At 39.0% G+C, this 20,683-nt stretch overlaps 1 protein-coding gene across 9 annotated transcripts in view; it reads right to left on the reverse strand.

Moving 5' to 3' along the window:
- The window catches only part of SRPK2 (SRSF protein kinase 2), a 134,896-nt gene that overhangs the window by 42,124 nt on the left and 72,089 nt on the right, over positions 1 to 20,683 (reverse strand). For all 9 annotated transcript variants that reach the window (XM_075208778.1, XM_075208781.1, XM_075208774.1 and 6 more), the window contains exon 3: positions 10,210 to 10,355. In XM_075208778.1, the coding sequence (XP_075064879.1) occupies positions 10,210 to 10,355 (146 nt within the window). The remainder of the gene's footprint in view (positions 1 to 10,209; positions 10,356 to 20,683) is intronic.

The raw sequence follows: 20,683 nt of genomic DNA on the forward strand, positions 1-20,683 counted from the left end.
GAACAAACATTAATAAGACAATACTGGGTAATACATGTGTGGCAATGTTGGTCAGAGGGTTGTTGTCTTGTGTTAGCTGTGTAGAGCGTTGTAATAGGGTAATCTAGGGAGATTAAGATAGTGGTTGAGGAATATAATACGCTTGTCTGAAGAGGTGGGTTTTCAGAGAACGCTTAAAGGTTTGAAGACTAGAGGAAAGTGTTACTGTGCGAGGGAGGGAATTCCACAAAATGGGTGCAGACCGAAAAAAAAAGTCCTGTAACCGAGAATGGGAGGATGTGATGAGAGTGGAAGAGAGACGTAGATCTTGTGCAGAGTTGGGAGATATTTTGAGACAAGTGAGGAAATGTATGTCGGTGCAATTTTGTTGACGGCCTTGTATGTTAGAAGAATTTTATATTGAATTCGTTGAAATACAGGCAACCAATGTAGAGACACTTATGGCAGATTTAATTGTGATGGGAAGAAGACTCATAGATCAGGGTTATATCAGGGCAGAAATTAATAATGTCATTTGTCGCGAATGCGCTCCCAACTTCTGTGACTTTGGGTTTTTACTGTATGAGGTAACACACGATTCCAGCACTCAAGTCTCTCTCTAAATATCACACAGGTTATAGACCTGCTGAATCACCCAACAGCGCTCTCATACCCCCACACGCTTCAGGTTTGCCACCACCTATTGAATATGGGCAATAGGACCCTGATATACTGTTCAACACTGGCACACAAGGCTTTTGGCTACCCCGCAGGTTAGCAAAGCCAGCGCCAGCAATCAAAGGGTTAACTCGTCACACCTCCAGACTGTTACACAAATGTAAATGCAAGCACAGACTACGATTGTTAGTCAAATGTGTTAACAAATCACACACCGTCATTCAAAGGGTTAACTTGGTTGAGCTATATTCTTCTTAACATGCTAATGGATTCTTTAGAGTATCAAGGACGCCACTTATTAAATTATAGATTTAAAATTCAAAAGGTACAGGGCATTCAAATATAAAAAACAAACAACTGACATAACATACACAAGCAAAACCGTTTAAAATAAAAGGGATTACATTCAGAGTATAACTTACATGAGTTGTATAATCTGTGCCATGCGAAACTGGCTTGGAAGATGGACAGCTTTCCAATGTGGATTGATTTTTCCAACAGACTGACATTTTGCCCCTTCCCAACACAGGTTTTTTAAGCAAAATTAAATGGGACGGCCTTCACAGGGGCAGTGTTGATGGGAATAGGGGGGCAGGAATGTCCCCTGGGTGTCACTATAGTGTGCTCACAAATATTCCAAAAGTTTTGACCTTTAGTAACTCTCCACAGATATATCCCAGAGACATAATTTCTCCTTCAATAAACCGATCATAATCTCAGCACATTTAAATACCAAACATGATGGAATTATGATAATGTGACATACCTTTCCCAAAGACATGTGATTATAGCGGTTCCCTGATAGCGCCAGTACCTGTCATTCACAACCTTAGTGTGATATCTGCCCCTTGGTATGGAGTAGCACCCAGATTTCCCAAAAATATGAACTATGAAGACATTTTCCTTTGAAGTTCATATTTATATATACCTGTATAGGCAGCCTTCAAATGTTGCCTTTGCCTGCAAGGATGACAAGCTGTGAATGGCCCCACAAAGTCTATTCAGGTGTCCAAAAAACTAACTTGTGTCAGGATATATCTTACCGTAGAGGCCTTTGAAGCTGCTACAGGTGACACTGCTATCTTCTAACACTGGGATGTGCAGAGTCACCGAATACACACACAGCAGACTTTCTGACTTCACATTTTAATCTTTAGTAGCTCAATTTATCAATGGATTCATTTGATATACCATATTTACACTGCAGTTATGATTTAGGCCTTATTCCCCACAATTATGTGATGGGTTAACCCTTATAACTAAGTTTTCTATGTTCACGACACCATTTAATTGCGTCTCAAGTGACTAGTGTGATTTGCTGGCCCCTAAGATACAGGATCAGATGCTGAAAAGGATGCATTTCACCAGCATTTTTCTACTGCATTGAAGACAATTAGAGACCGTTAATAAACTTTGGCACATAATTGGAACAGACCTTATACCAGCAAAATAGTTGTCTTTACCTCTTATTTTTTCATACAAATGTAGCCACAGCCTCATGGGTTCCTTGGTTAAAAATTACATTTTTCCTTTTGGACCAAAGACCTGGCTTATACCAAAGGTTAGGGTATATCCGTGTACTGGTTGCATCCATTTACATTTTCTGATACTTGGAGCTGGTGCTATTTACAAGATAATGCAAAGAATGACTTGACTGTCACTTCTTAGTTTATTCTGTTCATGTCAGATATTTTGTGTGTGAAAAACCTCTAGTATACTTAAGGAATATATATCGCTATTCACTACTCATCGATCAAAAATGCTATATGCAGTACTACGTTGCCCTTCAACAATATAGAATTGGTTGCTAGACACTTCGTCCAAATTGGACATTGCTTATTTGACTTTGTTTTATCTCTATAGAGGAATTACTAACTTTACACAGAGCAAGCAATTGTGATAAGATTTCATTACAGAAGGAAGCATGTTGAATTCATCATTTAAACTCGTTAGCCCCAGTAGAACCTTAGCCTATCAAGTTTCCACTATTCCCAAACTGTATTAATTCTTTTTTCCTCTGTGTTTGAGACATACTTTTGGGCCATATGAATAACCTTGTGTGTCAGCTTTGAAAAGTTTAATAGTGTCACCTATACATCCCCCTAGTGTTAGTATATGATTTTTCAAATACATAACTATTTACATGTTTTTTGAATGGTAACCATTTTTCTACATGACTTTTAGCCACTGATTTTATTTCTTGCATTTCTATGTCAATGATTTACTTTCACATCCTGACTGCTCTAGTTCATTCCTATTGTTGTAGCTTAGTATTTCCTGTAACACATACTCTGTGTGTTCGTCCAGGTTCCATTATTGTCACGAAACACATATTTGCCTTATAGCAGAGATGGTTTCATTCACTCTGATTGCCACATTAGTCTTGCCAAGTTACACACACATGCCCCCTTCTGGAGGTGCAACTCTGAGGCACATCTTTTTTTCTACAGACTACTATTGAGTAAAAATGCAAAGTGCCTGCAGACATACAGTAGAGTAGTTGTAACTAATACTACTTTAAACAGATAAATCCCCTTATGATAAACACTATTGGCACCTATTTTTATAAAAAAAATTCTAAACATGTTGGACTAGCTGTGCCAACACATGGCTGAAAGTGGCTTGGCATCTCTTTGGTGACATCTACCCTTTCTTAACATTGCTTTATGGAGAGAGACGTGTTAGAGGAGAGAGCCTTGTAACACAGGGGGTTACAAGTGGTTAAAAGTATATGCACCTGTCCTCCTACAGCTAATTCCTAACAGTGGTGGACAGAGGGAGCAGGGAAGGGTTTAATGGAGTCTTCGCATTGTCACATAATGTTGTAATTAAGCCCAGCCACCTCATGCACTGACTACAGAAAAATAATAAAAAGCCAGGGAAGGGGGGGAAAGGGTACAAAAAGTGCCATATCTCCCCAATACTGGCACCTAGAAACTCAAGGGGGATTCTCCTCATTTGAAATAGAAAAGTCTCTTTCAAATGACTTGCACCCTTAATAATTACTGTACAGTGATAATGTGTGAACAAAAGACAATAAACGCACTATACAACAGAAATAGTTACGTAGTCTTGGGATGAAGGAGAAAGGCACAGATCTCCCTCATCTTGGCTTCAACAAAATCAGGGGTACCCTTTTTCAAATGATACATGTGATCACCAGACAATAACTACTAAGGGGACAAATTAAAACAGGTGATTACCCTAATTTAAATGAGGGTACCCTTGGTATCCTTAAAAGCCAAGAAGGGGGATCCAGAAAATGACTTAACAGGACAGCGCATTTGAAAGAGGGTACTCTTCCCCTTTCAAACAAGGGTGCCCCCGAGTTTCTAGATGCCAGGATGGGAGAGATACGGCACTTTTAAGATGGGGGAGATTTTATAATGCATACATCTCTCCTGCCACCTAAAGAGTCAAGGGCACCATTCTTTGAAAGAGGAAAGTAACTTCTTTGAAATGAGGTGCCATCTTAGTATGTATTGTCTGGTGACTACTAGACAAATAAATCCTACACTACAGAGAGTAGTTAAGAAGTCCAAAGAAGTGGGGGGGAGCAGGACATTATTTCCAGATCTCCCCCAACCTGGCTTCAATAAACTCATGAGGCAGAAAAAAAGACATCCATTAATCAAACATGGTTTTAAGGCACACTCATGATCCTTACCTGCTAACAAGTCATGCAATAAAAAATGTAATATTTAAGACTTATCCAAGGCTGTTTTAGGACCTACTGAACTACCATATCCGTTCAGCTGTGGGACTCACAGAGGTCAACTGTCATTGTTGTTTTAAAATCTGTTCAGCTGCCCAATAACCTAAATTGTGATTGCACACCTCTTCCATTGCCATACTCTGTTTGGATCCATTGTTCCTTTCCACTCTCTCATTACCTACCCCAGCTAATATACATTCATTCACATCTCTCCATCATGCACCTACTCAATTTACTCTAACCCCCCCATTTACCATCGCCAAACTTCTCATCAAACTCTTCTTCTTTCTTCATCATACTATTTCTCCCTCCACTACTATGATTTTCCCTTCACTGTTTCCCTCCTCGCTGCTCTGCAAACATGAATCTCTTGTCTCATGCACACGCCACACTTACCAGCCTACATAAATAGAAACAAACCCACACCAACAAATCATCCTCGCATGTCCTCTTCCTCACCCTGCTCCTTCTCATGGCTGCTGTTGACATCTCACCTAACCCTGGCCCCGTACAATACCCACTCTCTGCTCACACTTCTCTTTCCATCCCAAACCTTTCCGTCCACCCCGTATTTGCAATCCCGCCAAACTTAACCACACATCTCCACTGCCCTTCCCCTCTCCTGTGCACTATGGAACGCCGTATCTGTTTGAAACAAACTTGCATCCATTCATGATCGTTTAATTTCTAAATTCCTAAACCTCCTTGCCATTACAGAAACTTAGGTCACCTCCTCCGACACTACATCCCCTACAGATCTCTCATGTGGTGGACTCTCCTTCAGTCATACCCCCAGACCTGGGAAACTGACCAGGTCTATTTTATCCTCTTCACTTTTGTGTTGCTGTCATTTACCACCCAATTTCTTGACAACTTTGCAGCCAGGCTCACTTATTTCCTATTCTTTGACCTGCCTCTTATAGTAGGGCGATTTCAACATTCCTATTGACAATCCCAGTGTCTCTTTTACCACTAAACTTCTTTCACTTACTTCCTCCTTTGGTCTCTCCTAGTGGACCTAATCTCCCACCCACTGTGATGGACAAACCATTGTCCTCTCCACCTACAGCTCCATCTCTAATTTCAACAACTTAGCATACCCACCTCCAACCAAAACTTCCTTTCCTTCAGCCTCACCTTACCAGATTCCCTTCCCCCTGCACCCAAATCTACGGGTACACAACACCTTCGTACCCTTAACACAATCCACTTCTCATCTTCACTAAAACAACTATTGTCTACTACGTCTAAATTGTCCCGCCCTAATCAGACTGCCTCTTTCTACAACAAAACACTCACTTCAGCCCTAGACAATGCAGCTCCAGCTACCACATATAGTCTCAGACTATGCAAACCTCAACCATGGCACACCAAAAAGATCTGCTCCCTGCAAAAGTGCTCCCACACCGCAGAGCGCCACTGGAGAAAATCTTGTTTCCATCAGATTTCCTCTCTATAAATTCATCCTTTCATTGCAAAGCACTGCGCTTTCAATTGCAAAACGAATATTCTTCTAATATCCACTCAGTCTTCTAACCTACATCGCATACTTGCCACCTTCAACTCACTTCTCTGCCCACCTGCACCTCCTCCCCCTTCCTCCCTCAAAGCCCATGATTTTGCCACCTACCTCAAAGAAAAAAAAAAAAAAAAAAATCAACATCATTCGACAAGACATTTCCTCAAGCCAAACTCCACTCACTCTGCCCACCTTCAGCTACACTACCCAATCCATTCATTCTCTCCAATAGCTGAAGATGAAGTCTCTACACTCATCTCATCATCACATCTTACAACCTGTCAACTCTAACCTATTCCCTGCCGACTTCTTTGCTCTCTCTCCTCCACTGCATGCTCACCTCTAACTCACCACTTGAACCTGTCTCTCTCCACTAGCACATCTCCATCCTCCTTTAAACATGCGCTCACCTCACCAATTCTAAAGAAACCGTCTCTCGATCCAGCCTCTCTCTCCAACTACCGCCCTATTTCTCTCCTCCCCTTTTCCTCCAAACTACTTGAGCAATTAGTGTACAAACACTTGTCTCCCTTTCTCTCCTTTCACTCCATTCTCTACAATCAGTGTTCCGTCCCCAACATTACACTGAAGGGTCATTCCACATCAAATCAACACAATTTTAGAAAAAAATTCGACCTTACATTCTAATTTCAATTAAATTTAGAATAATAAATGCTGACATGGGTGTAAAGAAAACCCCCAAATCTTAGGCGGATATGTACACTAGTTTTGAAGTTATACGCCTTTAAAGTTACTATATATTATATAAATATATAAAAAAACACAGCATCATGTTTCAATAAAAATTAAAAACGTAACATTTCCAAAATCAAAATTCTGACTCTCAAAAAGCCATACTTTAAATTTTTTGAAAATTCATCTAAAATAATGTTCTCTCTGTTGATAATAAATCCCCAAAGTTTTTTTTTTTAGATCATGATGGGATCATCTGCAACAGGAGCTTTCAGTTTTGAGTGATTCATGAAAATTGTATTTATTAAGGCTTTAAGCATCTGAGAAAAATCAACAAAATAATATTTTTTCCAGTTCGCTTCATTGGAGGAATGGCACTTTCCTCTTCAGATGTGTTTGGGGACAAGATTTTACAGACAGCGCCTGCTCCTACTTCTGGGCAGGTGGGTAAGTTAAGTGGAAAGATACTCTATGCGAAAAAAGACACTTCAATTGTGTTGAATAGGCCCACCATTTACAGTGATAGGTTAGGTTTGGGTGGGCTTTACGTAGTGAAGAAAGGCCCCTTGGTCACTAAGTTAAGCCCACACAAACCTAACCTGACACAGGATCGTTTGTGTCACATTTGAAAAAGTGGAGTGATTAATTACAGTGGAGCATCGGACTGGGAAAATGTGTGCCGGGAGCAGGGAGGAACAGCAATTTGGAGAAGGGGTGCTGAGAGGGAGAGAGACAGCAGACTAAGAGCAACACTGTAGTAACACTGGGAGTAACAAGAAGCAGCCGCAGTCACAGGCAGAGAAGGCACAGCCCATGAGGCTGCTGCTGATCTCCACGGGTCAGATGAGCATGCGATGGGCTCATCCAATCAGAGCTCAGCACATGCTCCTCTCACCCCTCAGCAGAGTCTCATGGGAATTATTTCCCCGACTCCCTAGCACCCAGTCCGAGCCTGCTGTGGCGGTTAAATTAGTTTAGAGCAGTGTTTACAGTGATTGGTGTTTATTCTTCTTTACTTCTCTAAACCAATTTAAAGTGGAAAAAGTTTAGTATTCATATTTCTAGTAAGGGGTTGAGAATGGTTTCAGAACACATGTGTAAATTATTTTCTGAAATACTAAAAGTTGAAAAAGTTTCTGCCAGCTGCAGAAAACAACTTGGGACACTTTGAAAAGAGCAGGAGGGTCATTGTTCAGTTCCTCAAGATAATGTAGTATCAGCACCCACTTGTTGACATCAAAGGATACGTAACTGCTGTCTATAACAAATGGCTCACATTTATTCTGGGAAAGATGAAAACATTGATGAAGTGAAAGTGATATTGCTCCATCCACCTGGTCCATCACCACCTTTCTCATACCAAAGGAAGCTTTATGGATCACTATAGTAGATGCTATGTGTAAGGTGAATCTGTTAACTCAAACAGGTCGAATGTATACCATTTCTGAAAAGGAAATACTAAAAATGAAGCCTTTGGCAAGTTCCAAACCATCAAGTAGCACAAAACAGTAATGATCTGTAGTAAGGCTTTCTTAAACTATGTGAAAGGCATAAAATTATCACAATTGTTTTAAATATTTCAGTATTTAACATAATGTATCAAAGTACATAATACACATTAAGTGGATTGTTTAAGGAGATAAATTAAAAGTAATGAACAGGCCTAGATAGTTCTCATTTTCATTATTTTAACAAACAGTCCAAAATGAAAGCACTTGTAGCAGATGATCCCATCATGATCTCAAAATAAAACTTTGGGGATTTATTAACAGTATGAACAATTTTGAGATGTTTTCAAAAATTTTAAAATACAACTTTTTGAGAAAATCAAAAATTTTGAAAATGTTACATTATTAATTTTTATTGAAACATGACGCTGTGTTATACATCATATAAAAGCCCATAAATAGTGGTTTAAAAAGAGACTTTGCCCAACTTTTTAGCTCAATCAGGTGAGCTACAAATGCAATTTAAACAAAAAGGTAAAATAAAGTTTTTCGTTAAAAAGTGCAACTTTAAAGGCATATAACTTCAAAACCAGTGCACATATCAGCCTAAGATTTTGGGGTTTATACACCAATGACAGCATGTATTACACCAAATTTTATTACAATCTGAAATGGTCAGTTTGAAACCCTGTGCTGATCTGATGTGGAAAGACCTTGAACCTGCTCTCAAAAAAGTGATCGATGATCTTCTTACTGCAAAGTCTAAGAGACATTTCTCTATACACATTCTAGTGGACCTCTCTGCTGCTTTTGAGACTTTTGATCATGCTCTTCTCCTACACACCCTTTGCTCCAATGGCCTTCGTGACGCAGTACTTTCCTGGTTCAAATCTTACCTATCGAACCGCTACTTTAGTGTTTTCTAAATCTGTCACATCCTCCCCCTATCTGTTGGGGTCCCACAAGGCTCTGTGTTCTGGTCCCTTTACTTTTGTCACTAATTAGTTGAATCAGCCACCAGTATCACCTCCACGCTGATGACACCCAAATCTATATCTCTTCTTATGACCTCTCCCCTTCTGTAATCTCTCGTAACCAACTGTCTCAGCTATCTCCACATGGATGTCCCAACGCTACCTAAAGCTCAAAATACAGCTTATTATCTTCCCTCCTGCCAGTCACCGCCTGCCCTCAAATCTCTCTCACTGTCAACAGCAGCACAATTTCCTCAGTCTCCCTAGCCCGCTGCCTAGTTGTCACATTTGACTCCACCCTCTGCTTTATTCCTCACATCCAGACTCTCTCGTCTTGACTATTACAACCTCCTGCTATCTGGCATTCCTGACACCCATATATCCATACTTCAATCCATCCTAAATGCCGCTACAAGACTGATCTTCCTCTCTCACCGCTCCACATCTGCTACACCACTTAGCAGATCACTACACTGGCTCCCTGTGTCCTTCAGAATCCAATTCAAATTACTCACCCTTACCCTTAAGGCCCATAACACTACCCCTGCATATATCTCAAATCTCATATCAAAACACTCTCCCTTCCGCCCTCTTAGATCTACTTCTGACCTACGCCTTGTCTCATCTCTGTTAACCACCTCCCTACAAGACTTCTCCCCACTTATGGAATTTCCTACCATGCTACCAAGCCCAATCAGGCTTTCCCACAGCCTGCAAATCTTTAGACAAAAACCCATCTCTTATTATATAGCTTATCTCATCAATAATGATATTATTCACACTAATACACCCTCACAGCTGTCCCAAGCTTCACTCTAAGCCACACTCTCTCCTCTTGTTTCAGTTGTGCCCTCTTCCACTTATAATGTAAGCTCTCTAGTGAGCAGGGTCCTCCATACTGTATTAAACTGCTTACTATGTTAAGGGAACAACTTATCAATGTGATAATATTACACACCAGGCCACAAGGAAGTTCCTTTCAGATGCTTCAGTTAAAAAAAACTGTCCTTGTATGACACCATGTTTTTTTCTTTAAACCGTTACATTTCATAAGAACTTTTACAAATTAGGTTACAACTTGCACGTGTCTTTATAAGGCATATATACTTTAAAGTATTGTTTGATAGAGAAGAGGACAGCCATATGATAATTTGCTGTCAGTATAAATTATATGGAAGGACAGTGCACTTTTCATTTTCTCACCTTTACAGTAATCAGCAGGGTCTTCTTGTTCCTCATCGTCAGATCCCAATATTTCCTCTTCTGGCTCAGGTGGTGCTGGCTCTGGTAGTGGAGGAGGTGGTGGAGGAAGAGGAGGGGCTGTTGGAGCTTTCTGTTGAGCCTCCGGCCTAAAAATAAGTAGAAATATTTTATTCACAGCTACGGTCCACATTTTTAGAAACACAAAATAGATCATCCATTACTGAAATAAAAATGTATATGTAATGCTTCTTATCAATTATTTTCAATTACTTAAAAAAACCCTGCAAGTTCCAGTGGCATATCTGATCATTCGCCTCTATCCCTATCTGTTGATCACAGGCCATAAACTGGAAGCAAATTATGAAAACTCATTCCCTTCTGGCTCACTCTAATGCGATTAAGCAGTGGTTGGATAGCTGAATAGGAAGGCTATTTCTACGAGAATGCGCATACAGTGAATCCCCCCTTCCTTTCATTTAAAGCCTTCTTTAGAGGCACTTGAATAAATAGAGCTGTAAACAAAAAATTTTTTAAGGCATACAAATTTACTAGAACAAGAGTCCTGTGACTTAACTTTCATTGCATACCCAAACCCCACAATTTCTCTGGCTCCAGGCTCAGAAGGCATGGGCTGATCACTTATTCGATAAATCCAAGCAGAAACTGCTTTCCTGGCGAGCACAAGGAACTAAAAAGTGGTACTTTGATGGCCTACCTGGCCAACACTAAATTGTTGAATAGATCCATCTCTGCTATATTAGACAACCATGGTAACAAACATTTTTACAGTGACCAAATTACTGGAGCATTCTATAAATATTGCAAAACACTACCGCTCGGGTAACATTATTAACCATTGAGACATTATGTTAAACAGATAAAACTATGATTCCTTTGGATTCTATGCAATTCCTGGATGCCCGCCTTATGTTGGAAGAGATACATGCAGTAATTAATTATTATTATTATTATTATTATATCATCTTTTCCTAACAAAGTCCCTGGTACAGATGAGTTACCACTTGAATTAAATAGTAGTCTGGTCCTTTTTCATTCCTAGACTACTTGCCGTTTCCCCCCTAATGACGAGGCGTACTTGTGTCTTTGGATGCAGCCACGGCCTTTAATTCGGTGGAGTGGCACTTCCTCTGGGAAATTTTTTAAATAATTTGGAATTGGGACTAAATTCATCGCCTGCTTGAGAAAGCTCAACTCCGCACCAACAGCTAGGAGGTGCATCTATTGCTGTGTATCCAATCCCTTTAGCCTGATTAGAGGCAACAGGCAGTGTTGCCCTCGCTACTGAACCAGTAGCATGTTATTTTGCTCTGTCTTAGAACATATTTATTATGTTATTGAGCTGTAATCTTCCCAATTACCGCAGATAAATTATATGTCATTACCTGATTAACTCATCTGATTTCGTCTTGAGTACCCTTGGGTTAAGTCGTGGTAATTAAAAGTTTATTATTTTGTTGTGGGTTTGGTTTTGTCTTGTTTGATTTTGTTTTTTAATGCAGAGAATCCAATAAAATGAAAAAAAAACATCCAGAATATATGGTAGGAGAACAAATAAATAAATTATAAGAAACAAACAATAAAAAACAAACACTTTAAAGCAGATTACCCACTAGTGTTCTAATACTATTTTTGCAATTTTAAACCAAGTCCAAAGTATGCAAATGCATGGAAATATAAATTGCATACTATGTGCTACTAGTTTTTTTCTTTCTACCGCACTTCCATATCTCTCTATTGGAGTACATTGAATATATACCCACTAAGGGATAAACACAAGGGGCTTAATCAACGTTAAGCTGTAACTTTCCCACTTAGATGGCCCTTTCATTGCAATGGAAGTGTGCACTATATGTACAATGTCCACTGACATTAATGTGCCATAGAAATAAATGTCCCAATTTTCAGCTAATATTCTTTGGTCTCATGCAAGCAACCCTTTGCAGATGCTTATTTATGTTTCTAACAGTGTTCATTTATATTTCTATTTTTCCAATTGTTTTGATACATTTATCCACACTTACTGATTTTATAAAATTTTCTTGCTGTCAATTTTAAATTGTACAACCTTATATTAAATAACCCCACACATCTATAGACTATCAATTTCTCTGTGTGGTCAAAGCAGGCCTTTCCTGACACTAATGATTAGCCAATCATATCATGGATAATGTGGGAAAAACGTTTGCTATTGGCTGAGCAGGAAGTCCCAGTCAATGCTCTCATTTAACAGGAGGCTTGCGTGGAGCAGTTTGCATCATCCTTTGTCATTTTTTTTAATTTGTCACTGTGATTACCCTTTGGAATATAAGAAGATTATCTTGCTTGGGTTTCCCTTTAGATTACAAATTAAGCATACTGCCCCTTTGAAGCTGCAAGACTGAATTAGATTTAAAAATTGCAAAAAAGGTCTATTGAATTACAGAATGGACTATTGGGTTACAAGAAGAAAAACATTTTTCGTTTTTATAAAGTGGTGAATGAAGGTATTGGGGATGGGACTTATTTACTACACAATGGAAACCTCTGTGAAACAAATGGGGCGATTGAAATGGAGAAAAGCTTCACGCCATTTGCATCTGGACATATTCACAAATATGAAACGAAATGTTGTTTTTATGTATTTTAACATGTGGTTTGGAATAACACACAACCAGTGAGTATGCATCCTAAGATTTCGTACACACTGGCGTTTGCAATGCCTTTTTTGAACTCGGGCTAAAGCACAAGTAAAAAAAAACAAAAAACAAACCACATTGGGCCTGATTTTGGGTTAGGAGCAAATCAAAGGAGCAACTTTGCACCTGGACAACCATGTTATAAAGAAAGGGGTACAAAACAGACTCCTTTTTTGCACGCAAGGAAATACTGTCTGTTTTTTTCATGTAGCACACAAATACTTGATGGCTTTATTTTTACACTGAAATTAAAGTTGATCTATGCCATTCCGTATCCCACTAACGCAATATGATTTTGCTAAGGGGCAAATTTGCTTCTCTTCTTTGCTCCTAACTCAAAATCGGCCCACTGTGTTTATTTACGCAATTGAAACTAGTATATATTATCCCTAACTATAAATATATATCATATATTTATAGCGAGAGATATATATCATATCTCTCTCTCATATATATATATATATATATATATATATATATATATATATATATATATATATATATATATATATTTGTACATGTATACTACGTCTATTCCAAAGAGAGTGAAGATTCTATGGCCATAAGGACTATAATATGGAAGCCCTACTGTCACATCTCATCCACCTTAATAAAGACACGAAGTCAAAAAGTGTTGGTAGGATGTGAAAGAGGTTATCACCATAACCAGCAATACCATCTGATTATGCAGTAACTATCTTCCTCGTGGACTTTTAAGATCTATACTTACTGCCTGACCATTCAGCTTCCTCTGGTAGGAGCAATTTGTACATCCACCTATGTTATTATCAATATGTTTTAAAATAAGTTGTTAAATGTAAGTGCAGTAGAGACTTTTTTACATTAAAGTTTTTGTTAAAACTATATTACGCTAGATCCTTTTCCTTTCTGCATTTCATATATAAATATATATATATATATATATATATATATATATATATATATATATATATATATATATATATCTATCTATCTATCTATCTATCTATCTGAATGCTGAATCCATCAGGAAGATTATGACCTCTGATGTCATCAAGCACTTTATTACAAGGCCTGACTTTATTATAACTCTGGTGAGTTCATTACCATTAGGGGCTGATTGACCCTACTTCTGGAATAAAAAGTGGAATAATTTCCCAATACTGTTTTCACATTTTTTGTATTTATGGTATTACACTGTTATGATGTTCACTTAGTTACATGACTGACTTGGGGAAATCGCAGCTTCTTCAAAGACAAATAAAATTAACAATTAAGTATTTAGTATCGTTCTTATGGTCTATTAATACTCCTTTCATTTGGCAATGGTTACAGTGACTGAAAGTGCTTAAAATCACTCCTTTCCTATAATTTTCATTTTTGTTTCTCAAATGGTGTATGGTTGTTTTTGGGGTGAAGTTGAACAGCATTTGGGTGTGGAGCGCTGGTGGGATTCAAAAAATGTTATAGGTGGATACCTGTGCAATATGATACAGACCACGAAAAACACATAAGAACAGATTTGCATAGTGAACCAACTCTTCTGGGTGTTGTATGAAATTTGTATGCATCCTTCGCATAAACCATCATTACATGCAAACATTTCTGTCATGGCTGAACACTCAAAGTATGGGGAAAAACAGAGTGCGTTGGATAAAAAAATTCTGTAAGCCATCTAAAATGTGCAGTGCTTCTTTTTCACATCACAATTCTGACAGTAATGGCAGTGCTGCCTAAATTAATTTAGTATGTAAAAATGGATTGCACCCATCAACTCATGTGAGATGACAGATTGTTGAAGACAAGTGGAAAGAGATTTGTCCACAGATTTTGGAATAATGCAGACTGTTGTATGAAATACAAAACTGATGACGTAACTCACATAATCACACAAAGAGTAGCCGTGTGAAAGGAGATTAATATCCCCTTAACCAGCCTGTACCTTGTTTCTCACAAAATGTGAATCATAAAATGTAATTTTTATAACCCTGTTTAATGTTCCCCACCTCACCAGAGTACAAATGCAGTGGATAGGGGCACATTGTAGCTATGCCTACACAGAAATTGTTTCACTATATGTTGCTCATTGTAAAAAATAAATAAATAAATGTATATGGTTTATTGTATTTTGATACCGATATTGCAGTGAAACGGTTATTCATCGTCCTTAAAGTGAAGCCAGGTGGGTAATGGGTATAGATCAGGTGGTGTCCAAGATATAGGTGAGTGGACTGTAACTGTATTAATTATCCCCCTGCTTTCTTTAAAGGTAATTCTGAACAGCTGAAAGCCAAGTCTGGCTGAAAAAGCTTGTAAGGGGTTAATCTCTCCAGGGGCTAAGTACTATCTTCGATTTGGAGGTGGGGAAGGCCAATTAGTATCCACTGTCCTGCTCAGGACTGGGTCAGATTTTCTGTCAGGGGCACAGCAAGGAAAGCCACTGTGAAAGGACAGATCATCTCCACTCCCCTCCCCTCCAACCCTCTGATGCAGCACACACCAATGTTTAAGACGAAGAGAGAGCCAGGGGTTTACCCAGGGAGGGGAAAGCACTGTGTAAATTTGACCCTGGATATAAGAAACCACTAGAGGGGAGGAAGGGTGTTTATTCTAAGGATTGATTACTGGACGGTGCAGGGTGGCTAGTAGTGAGTTTATGCTCTCTACCAAGAGACTACATCTACAGCTGAGAGAAATTCATGGATCTTGGATTCTGTAAGTCAGGACAGCCAGGTGACTAATTCCTTAAAGTAATGGGGTAAGGGACAGATTATGTTGTAAACCTGCCTGGTATTTATTTACTGTTTGTATAGATTATTCTAATGATTGTTTTTTATTGCAATAACTATTGTTGCACTTTCTAACTGCATTTGCCTGAGTGATTATGAGAAGCCTACAAGGTAGGTTTCCCTGCCATAGTAAGGCACTTCTGGGTGGCCAGGCAGAGTGAAGTGGGAAGAATTGGGTCAGATAAACCAGGTATTCTCATACCTTGTAATACCTCTGTAAAATATTAGTGTTATTAGCCTTTACTCTAAATGCTATATGATAACACTTCAATCAAACTGCATTTGTATTTTGAAATGTATGATGTGCAGTCATTCATTCAAAAGAAGACACATACTGCACTGGATGTTTTTGGGGTGCAGGTTTTCATAATGGCAACAGGAGATCTACAGCATGCATAAAAACGTATTCCAATACCAGAATTTCCTGACTATTAATCCTGTTTTTTTTTCCATATTATATAAAAAAAATAAAAATAAAAATTATTTGGGAGGGGGGGGGGGGGGTACAAGACTATTTTTTATTTTTACTAATACATCGAAACATAACCAATTAAAAAACTCCATACAACTTATTTATCATCATGTTTTTATTTTAAACAGGAAGAAAGGATAGAGTGTCAGAGAACCTGGTCCAGGAAAGGGGTATTATGGGATATGATCTCATAATAGGGAACAGGGTGCCAGCGGAGGGAAGAATAGGGGTGCAAGGAGAGAGGTCTATACACCATTCAATGACACTCCTACCTACGTGAGTGCAGTACCATAGGAGAGAATTTGAGTGGCCTCTCTCCAAGCTGCAGTAAGTTCGTTTGAAGGCTTTTAGGGTGCCGAGCGAGCAGCTATTTTGGGGCTGGTACAAGAAGGGCAGCCACAATATTTACAGTCATGGCCCAAAGTCTTGAGAATGACACAAGTATTGGTTTTCACAAAGTTTGCTGCGTCAGTGTTTTCAGACCTTTTTGTCAGATGTTGCTATGGTATACTGAGGTAATATTACAAGCATTTCATAAGCGTCAAAGGCTTTTATTGACAAGTACATTAAGTTTATGCAAAGCTTCAATATTTGCAGTGTTGACCCTTCTTTTTGAAGACCCCCTGCAATTCGCCCTGGCATACTGTCATCAACTTCTGGGCCACATACTGACTGATGGCCACCCATTCTTGCCTAATCAATGCTTGGAGTTTGTCAGTTTGTCCACCCACCTCTTGAAGATTGAACACAAGTTCTCAACTGCATTAAGGTCTGGGGAGTTTCCTGGCCATGGACCCAAAATTTCGATGTTTTGATCCCCGAGCCACTTCATTATCACTTTTACCTTATGGCAAGGTGCTCCATCATGCAGGAAACGGCATTGTTCATCACCAAACTGTTCGGATGGTTGGGAGAAGTTGCTCTTGGAGGATGTTTTGGTACCATTCTTTATTCATGGCTGTGTTCTTAACCAAGGGGGTGGGCTCACTCACAATTTTGCCTGAGAACAACCCCACACATGTATGGTCTCAGGATGCTGTACCGTCGGCATGACACAGGACTAATGATAGCGCTCACCTTTCCTTCTCCGGACATTCTTCCAGATGCCCCAAACTATCTGAAAGGTGATTCATCAGAAACAATGACTTTACCCCAGTCTTCAGCAGTCCAATCCCTGTACCTTTTGCACAATATCTGTCTGTCCCTGATGTTTTTCCTGGAGAGAAGTGGCTTCTTTGCTGGCCTTCTTGACACCAGGCCATCCTCCAAAAGTCTCACTGTGCGTGCAGATGCACTCACACCTGCCTGCTGTCATTCATGAGCAAGCTCTGTACTGGTGGTGCCCCGATTCTGCAGCTGAATCAACTTTATGAGACGGTCCTGGCGCTTGCTAGATGTTCTTGGGCACCCTGAAGCCTTCTTCACAATTATTGAACCTCTCTCCTTCAAGTTCTTGATGATCCGATAAATAGTTGCTCTAGGTGCAATCTTACTAGCAGCAATATTCTTGCCTGTGAAGCCCTATCTGTGCAAAGCGATGACGACTGCATGATTTCAAGGACAACCATCTTTTTAAAGCTTCCAGTCTTTAATTTTAACTCAATCAGCATGACAGTGACATCCAGCCTTGTCCTCGTCAACACTCTCACCTGTGTTAACGAGAGAATCACTGACCTGATGTCAGCTGGTCCTTTTGTGGCAGGGCTGAAATGCAGGGGAAATGTTTTTGGGATAAAGTTCATTGTCATGGCAAAGAGGGACTTTGAAATTAATTGCAATTCATCTGATTACTCTTCATGACATTCTGGAGTATATGCAAATTTCCATCATAAAAACTGAGGCAGCAGACATTGTGAAAAATAATATTTGTTGCATTCTCAAATCTTTTGGCCATGACTGCAGTTGTACTGTGAGGACACAGGTTGCAATTGGATGATAGGTGGCAAAGTCACCTGTGCCGGCATGCAGCGTGGTGAAGAATTCAAGTTTGTTTGGCTTTAGCCAGAGATATCAGAAAAGCCCTCAGTGGAGCTTTTCGGAAGCCCCTCATCCTCACCGGTCCAGTTATAAATCCTACTTCAAGCTAAAACAGTAATACACTGAAAAATCCTGCGAGAAGAACATAAACAAATCTTTCAACTTTTGTTAAATATATTTAATATGGTTGCATTGACACTGAGGGAATGGACAAAAGTATCGCCAAGAACCCCTGCGGTACTCAGCTCCACCCTACTAAGCTTCACCTGCAGTAAGAGCCAGGGCCACAAGTAAAGCGTGTGAGGGAGAAGGGGGGGAGGGGGTAAAGCACTGAATAAGACAGTGTTGAGGGGGATCAGCAAAACACACTATGTGGTCCCCTTCCTTTCTGCAGGACAAAGCAGTGACTGCATTTTCCCGATTACGTAATGGATTTTGTTTTGTTTTGTTTATTAACTACTTTACCAAGGATCTGTGTTGCATCTGACACAGTGCTTGCCCTTTTGGTTTCTGGAAGGCCCTGTAAACGTCCTTGACTATTACAGCTAGTCCACATGTTTTTGTTTTTTTGTTGAACGTCAACACCTGTCATTAAACTATAACAAAGTTGTACAAATTGACTGCAACTGGCAATTTTCCCAATACTTTTTTTACCAAGAAACCCCCCCTCCCCCAGCCCCCACATAGATATAAAAAATATGCCCGCGTTAGATAGTGGCAACAATTACAGTTTCATTCCATGATACATTGAAAATCTTTAATTTATATTATGATAAAGAATAAAACAAATCAAGTCAGGGTAGGATGTGTGCCATGAAATGTTGCAATGGGTCCCTAATGTTCCTGAATGGAATGGCCAAGATAAGAACATAAATAAAATTATTATTAGTATCAACAACAACAATTACCAGAGTCCTATTCTCATTATTTATGCAACAACCAATTATGACTTTCATAAGAAAAAATAGTGCTTAACGATTTGCATCAAACAATAAACTATGATTAATGGAGATGAAACATAAAAAGGAGAGTGGAACAATACAAAGCTGCTATGACAGTAAAGTTTAGTATCTATGACAACAGACTCTGCCAATCACTGAGATCAAGCATAAGACAGGTCATTGCTTGAGAATCCCTTGCTGCGAAAGAATAGGAGATACAAATCATCATCAACATTTATTTATATAGCACCAGCAAATTCCGTAGTGCTTTACAACTGGGGACAAACAGGATAAAACAATACTGGGTAATACAGACTGACAGAGGTAAAAAGGCCATGCTCGCAAGCTTACAAATAAATTAGTATAGTCATTAATAAAATGGAACATATTTTCACTCCACTACATTTTAAATTGTCTTAACATAACTGAAGGCTGCTTTTTAAAGTAACTAATAATATAAATAAGATACATTCTATGATGTTTCTGTACAGTTAATATCTCTTTTAGCTCCCAAATTCTACTAGCAAACATAGATCTGAACAGAACAAAAATGTATCCCTGCAAGAGTCCAGATCTGCCTCAAGCATAAGTTACATTAATGGAGGAAGAGGAACAATTGCCTCTAACAGAAGAACTCTCAAATTTATTTATTCTGCTCAAGAAAACCTATTCTCATTAACTTTTTTCCGAATGAAACATTTAAAAGTAATAATCAAAATATAAACATGCTATAATGTCTCCTATATTCTATAACCTTCACACATCTGAAAAGCAAAAAACAGGATTGTGTCGTAGGCTCATGTGCGTCAGCCATCCCTACAGGCAATGAAAGGCAGGATGTAACATCCATATTAGGTTGCATAGAAGGAATTTGTTGCTATAATAAGTGTTTGAGCCTGACTGGTTGAATAACAAAAGTACTGAAATCCTTGAGTGCAATTAATCATAAAATCAAAGGGCAATAAGAAATAAAAAATATAGTAAGGAATGACCAAGTACAGAAATTTAGTGAATTTGGGTTAAGCTTAAAATTATCTACTGTGATAAGGGTTTTTAAATTTAGCGTCAAACAAAAAATACAAAGCTTTACTTTTGTTGTTAAGGGTGTGTATTTTTTATTTTATTTTTATTAAAGTGGCCTGGTGACAACCTGAAAAAGAAATTACATATAAGCACACACAGATGTTCACAATAACAATTAAAACCTGATTAGTAAGCACGTCCCTTCCATTTAATTTACTAATCCAAAGCATATATATTATTCAATACAAAACACTATGGGAAAGCTTTAGTTTCATAGATCATGTGATGTCTGGCCTTGAGTAAACAGTATATGTTCATTGCCATGAGTAACAGACACTGCTACTGTCTGGTCTGGCCCTACCCACACCAACTTAAATTGTGTGTTACCTTCTCTGCAAATATTAGTTTTCAGAATATAAAACACACCTGATGCAAACATATTGCAGACAGCTTTGTGAAGATGTCACTTTAGCAGCACGGTGGCTAAGTGGTTAGCACTTCTGCCTCACAGCGCTGGGTCACGAGTTCAATTCCCAACCATGGCCTTATCTGTGTGGAGTTTGTATGTTCTCCCCGTGTTTACGTGGATTTCTCCTG

Source organism: Mixophyes fleayi, chromosome 4 (assembly GCF_038048845.1).
Source record: "Mixophyes fleayi isolate aMixFle1 chromosome 4, aMixFle1.hap1, whole genome shotgun sequence".
Classification (NCBI taxonomy): Eukaryota; Metazoa; Chordata; class Amphibia; order Anura; family Limnodynastidae; genus Mixophyes; species Mixophyes fleayi.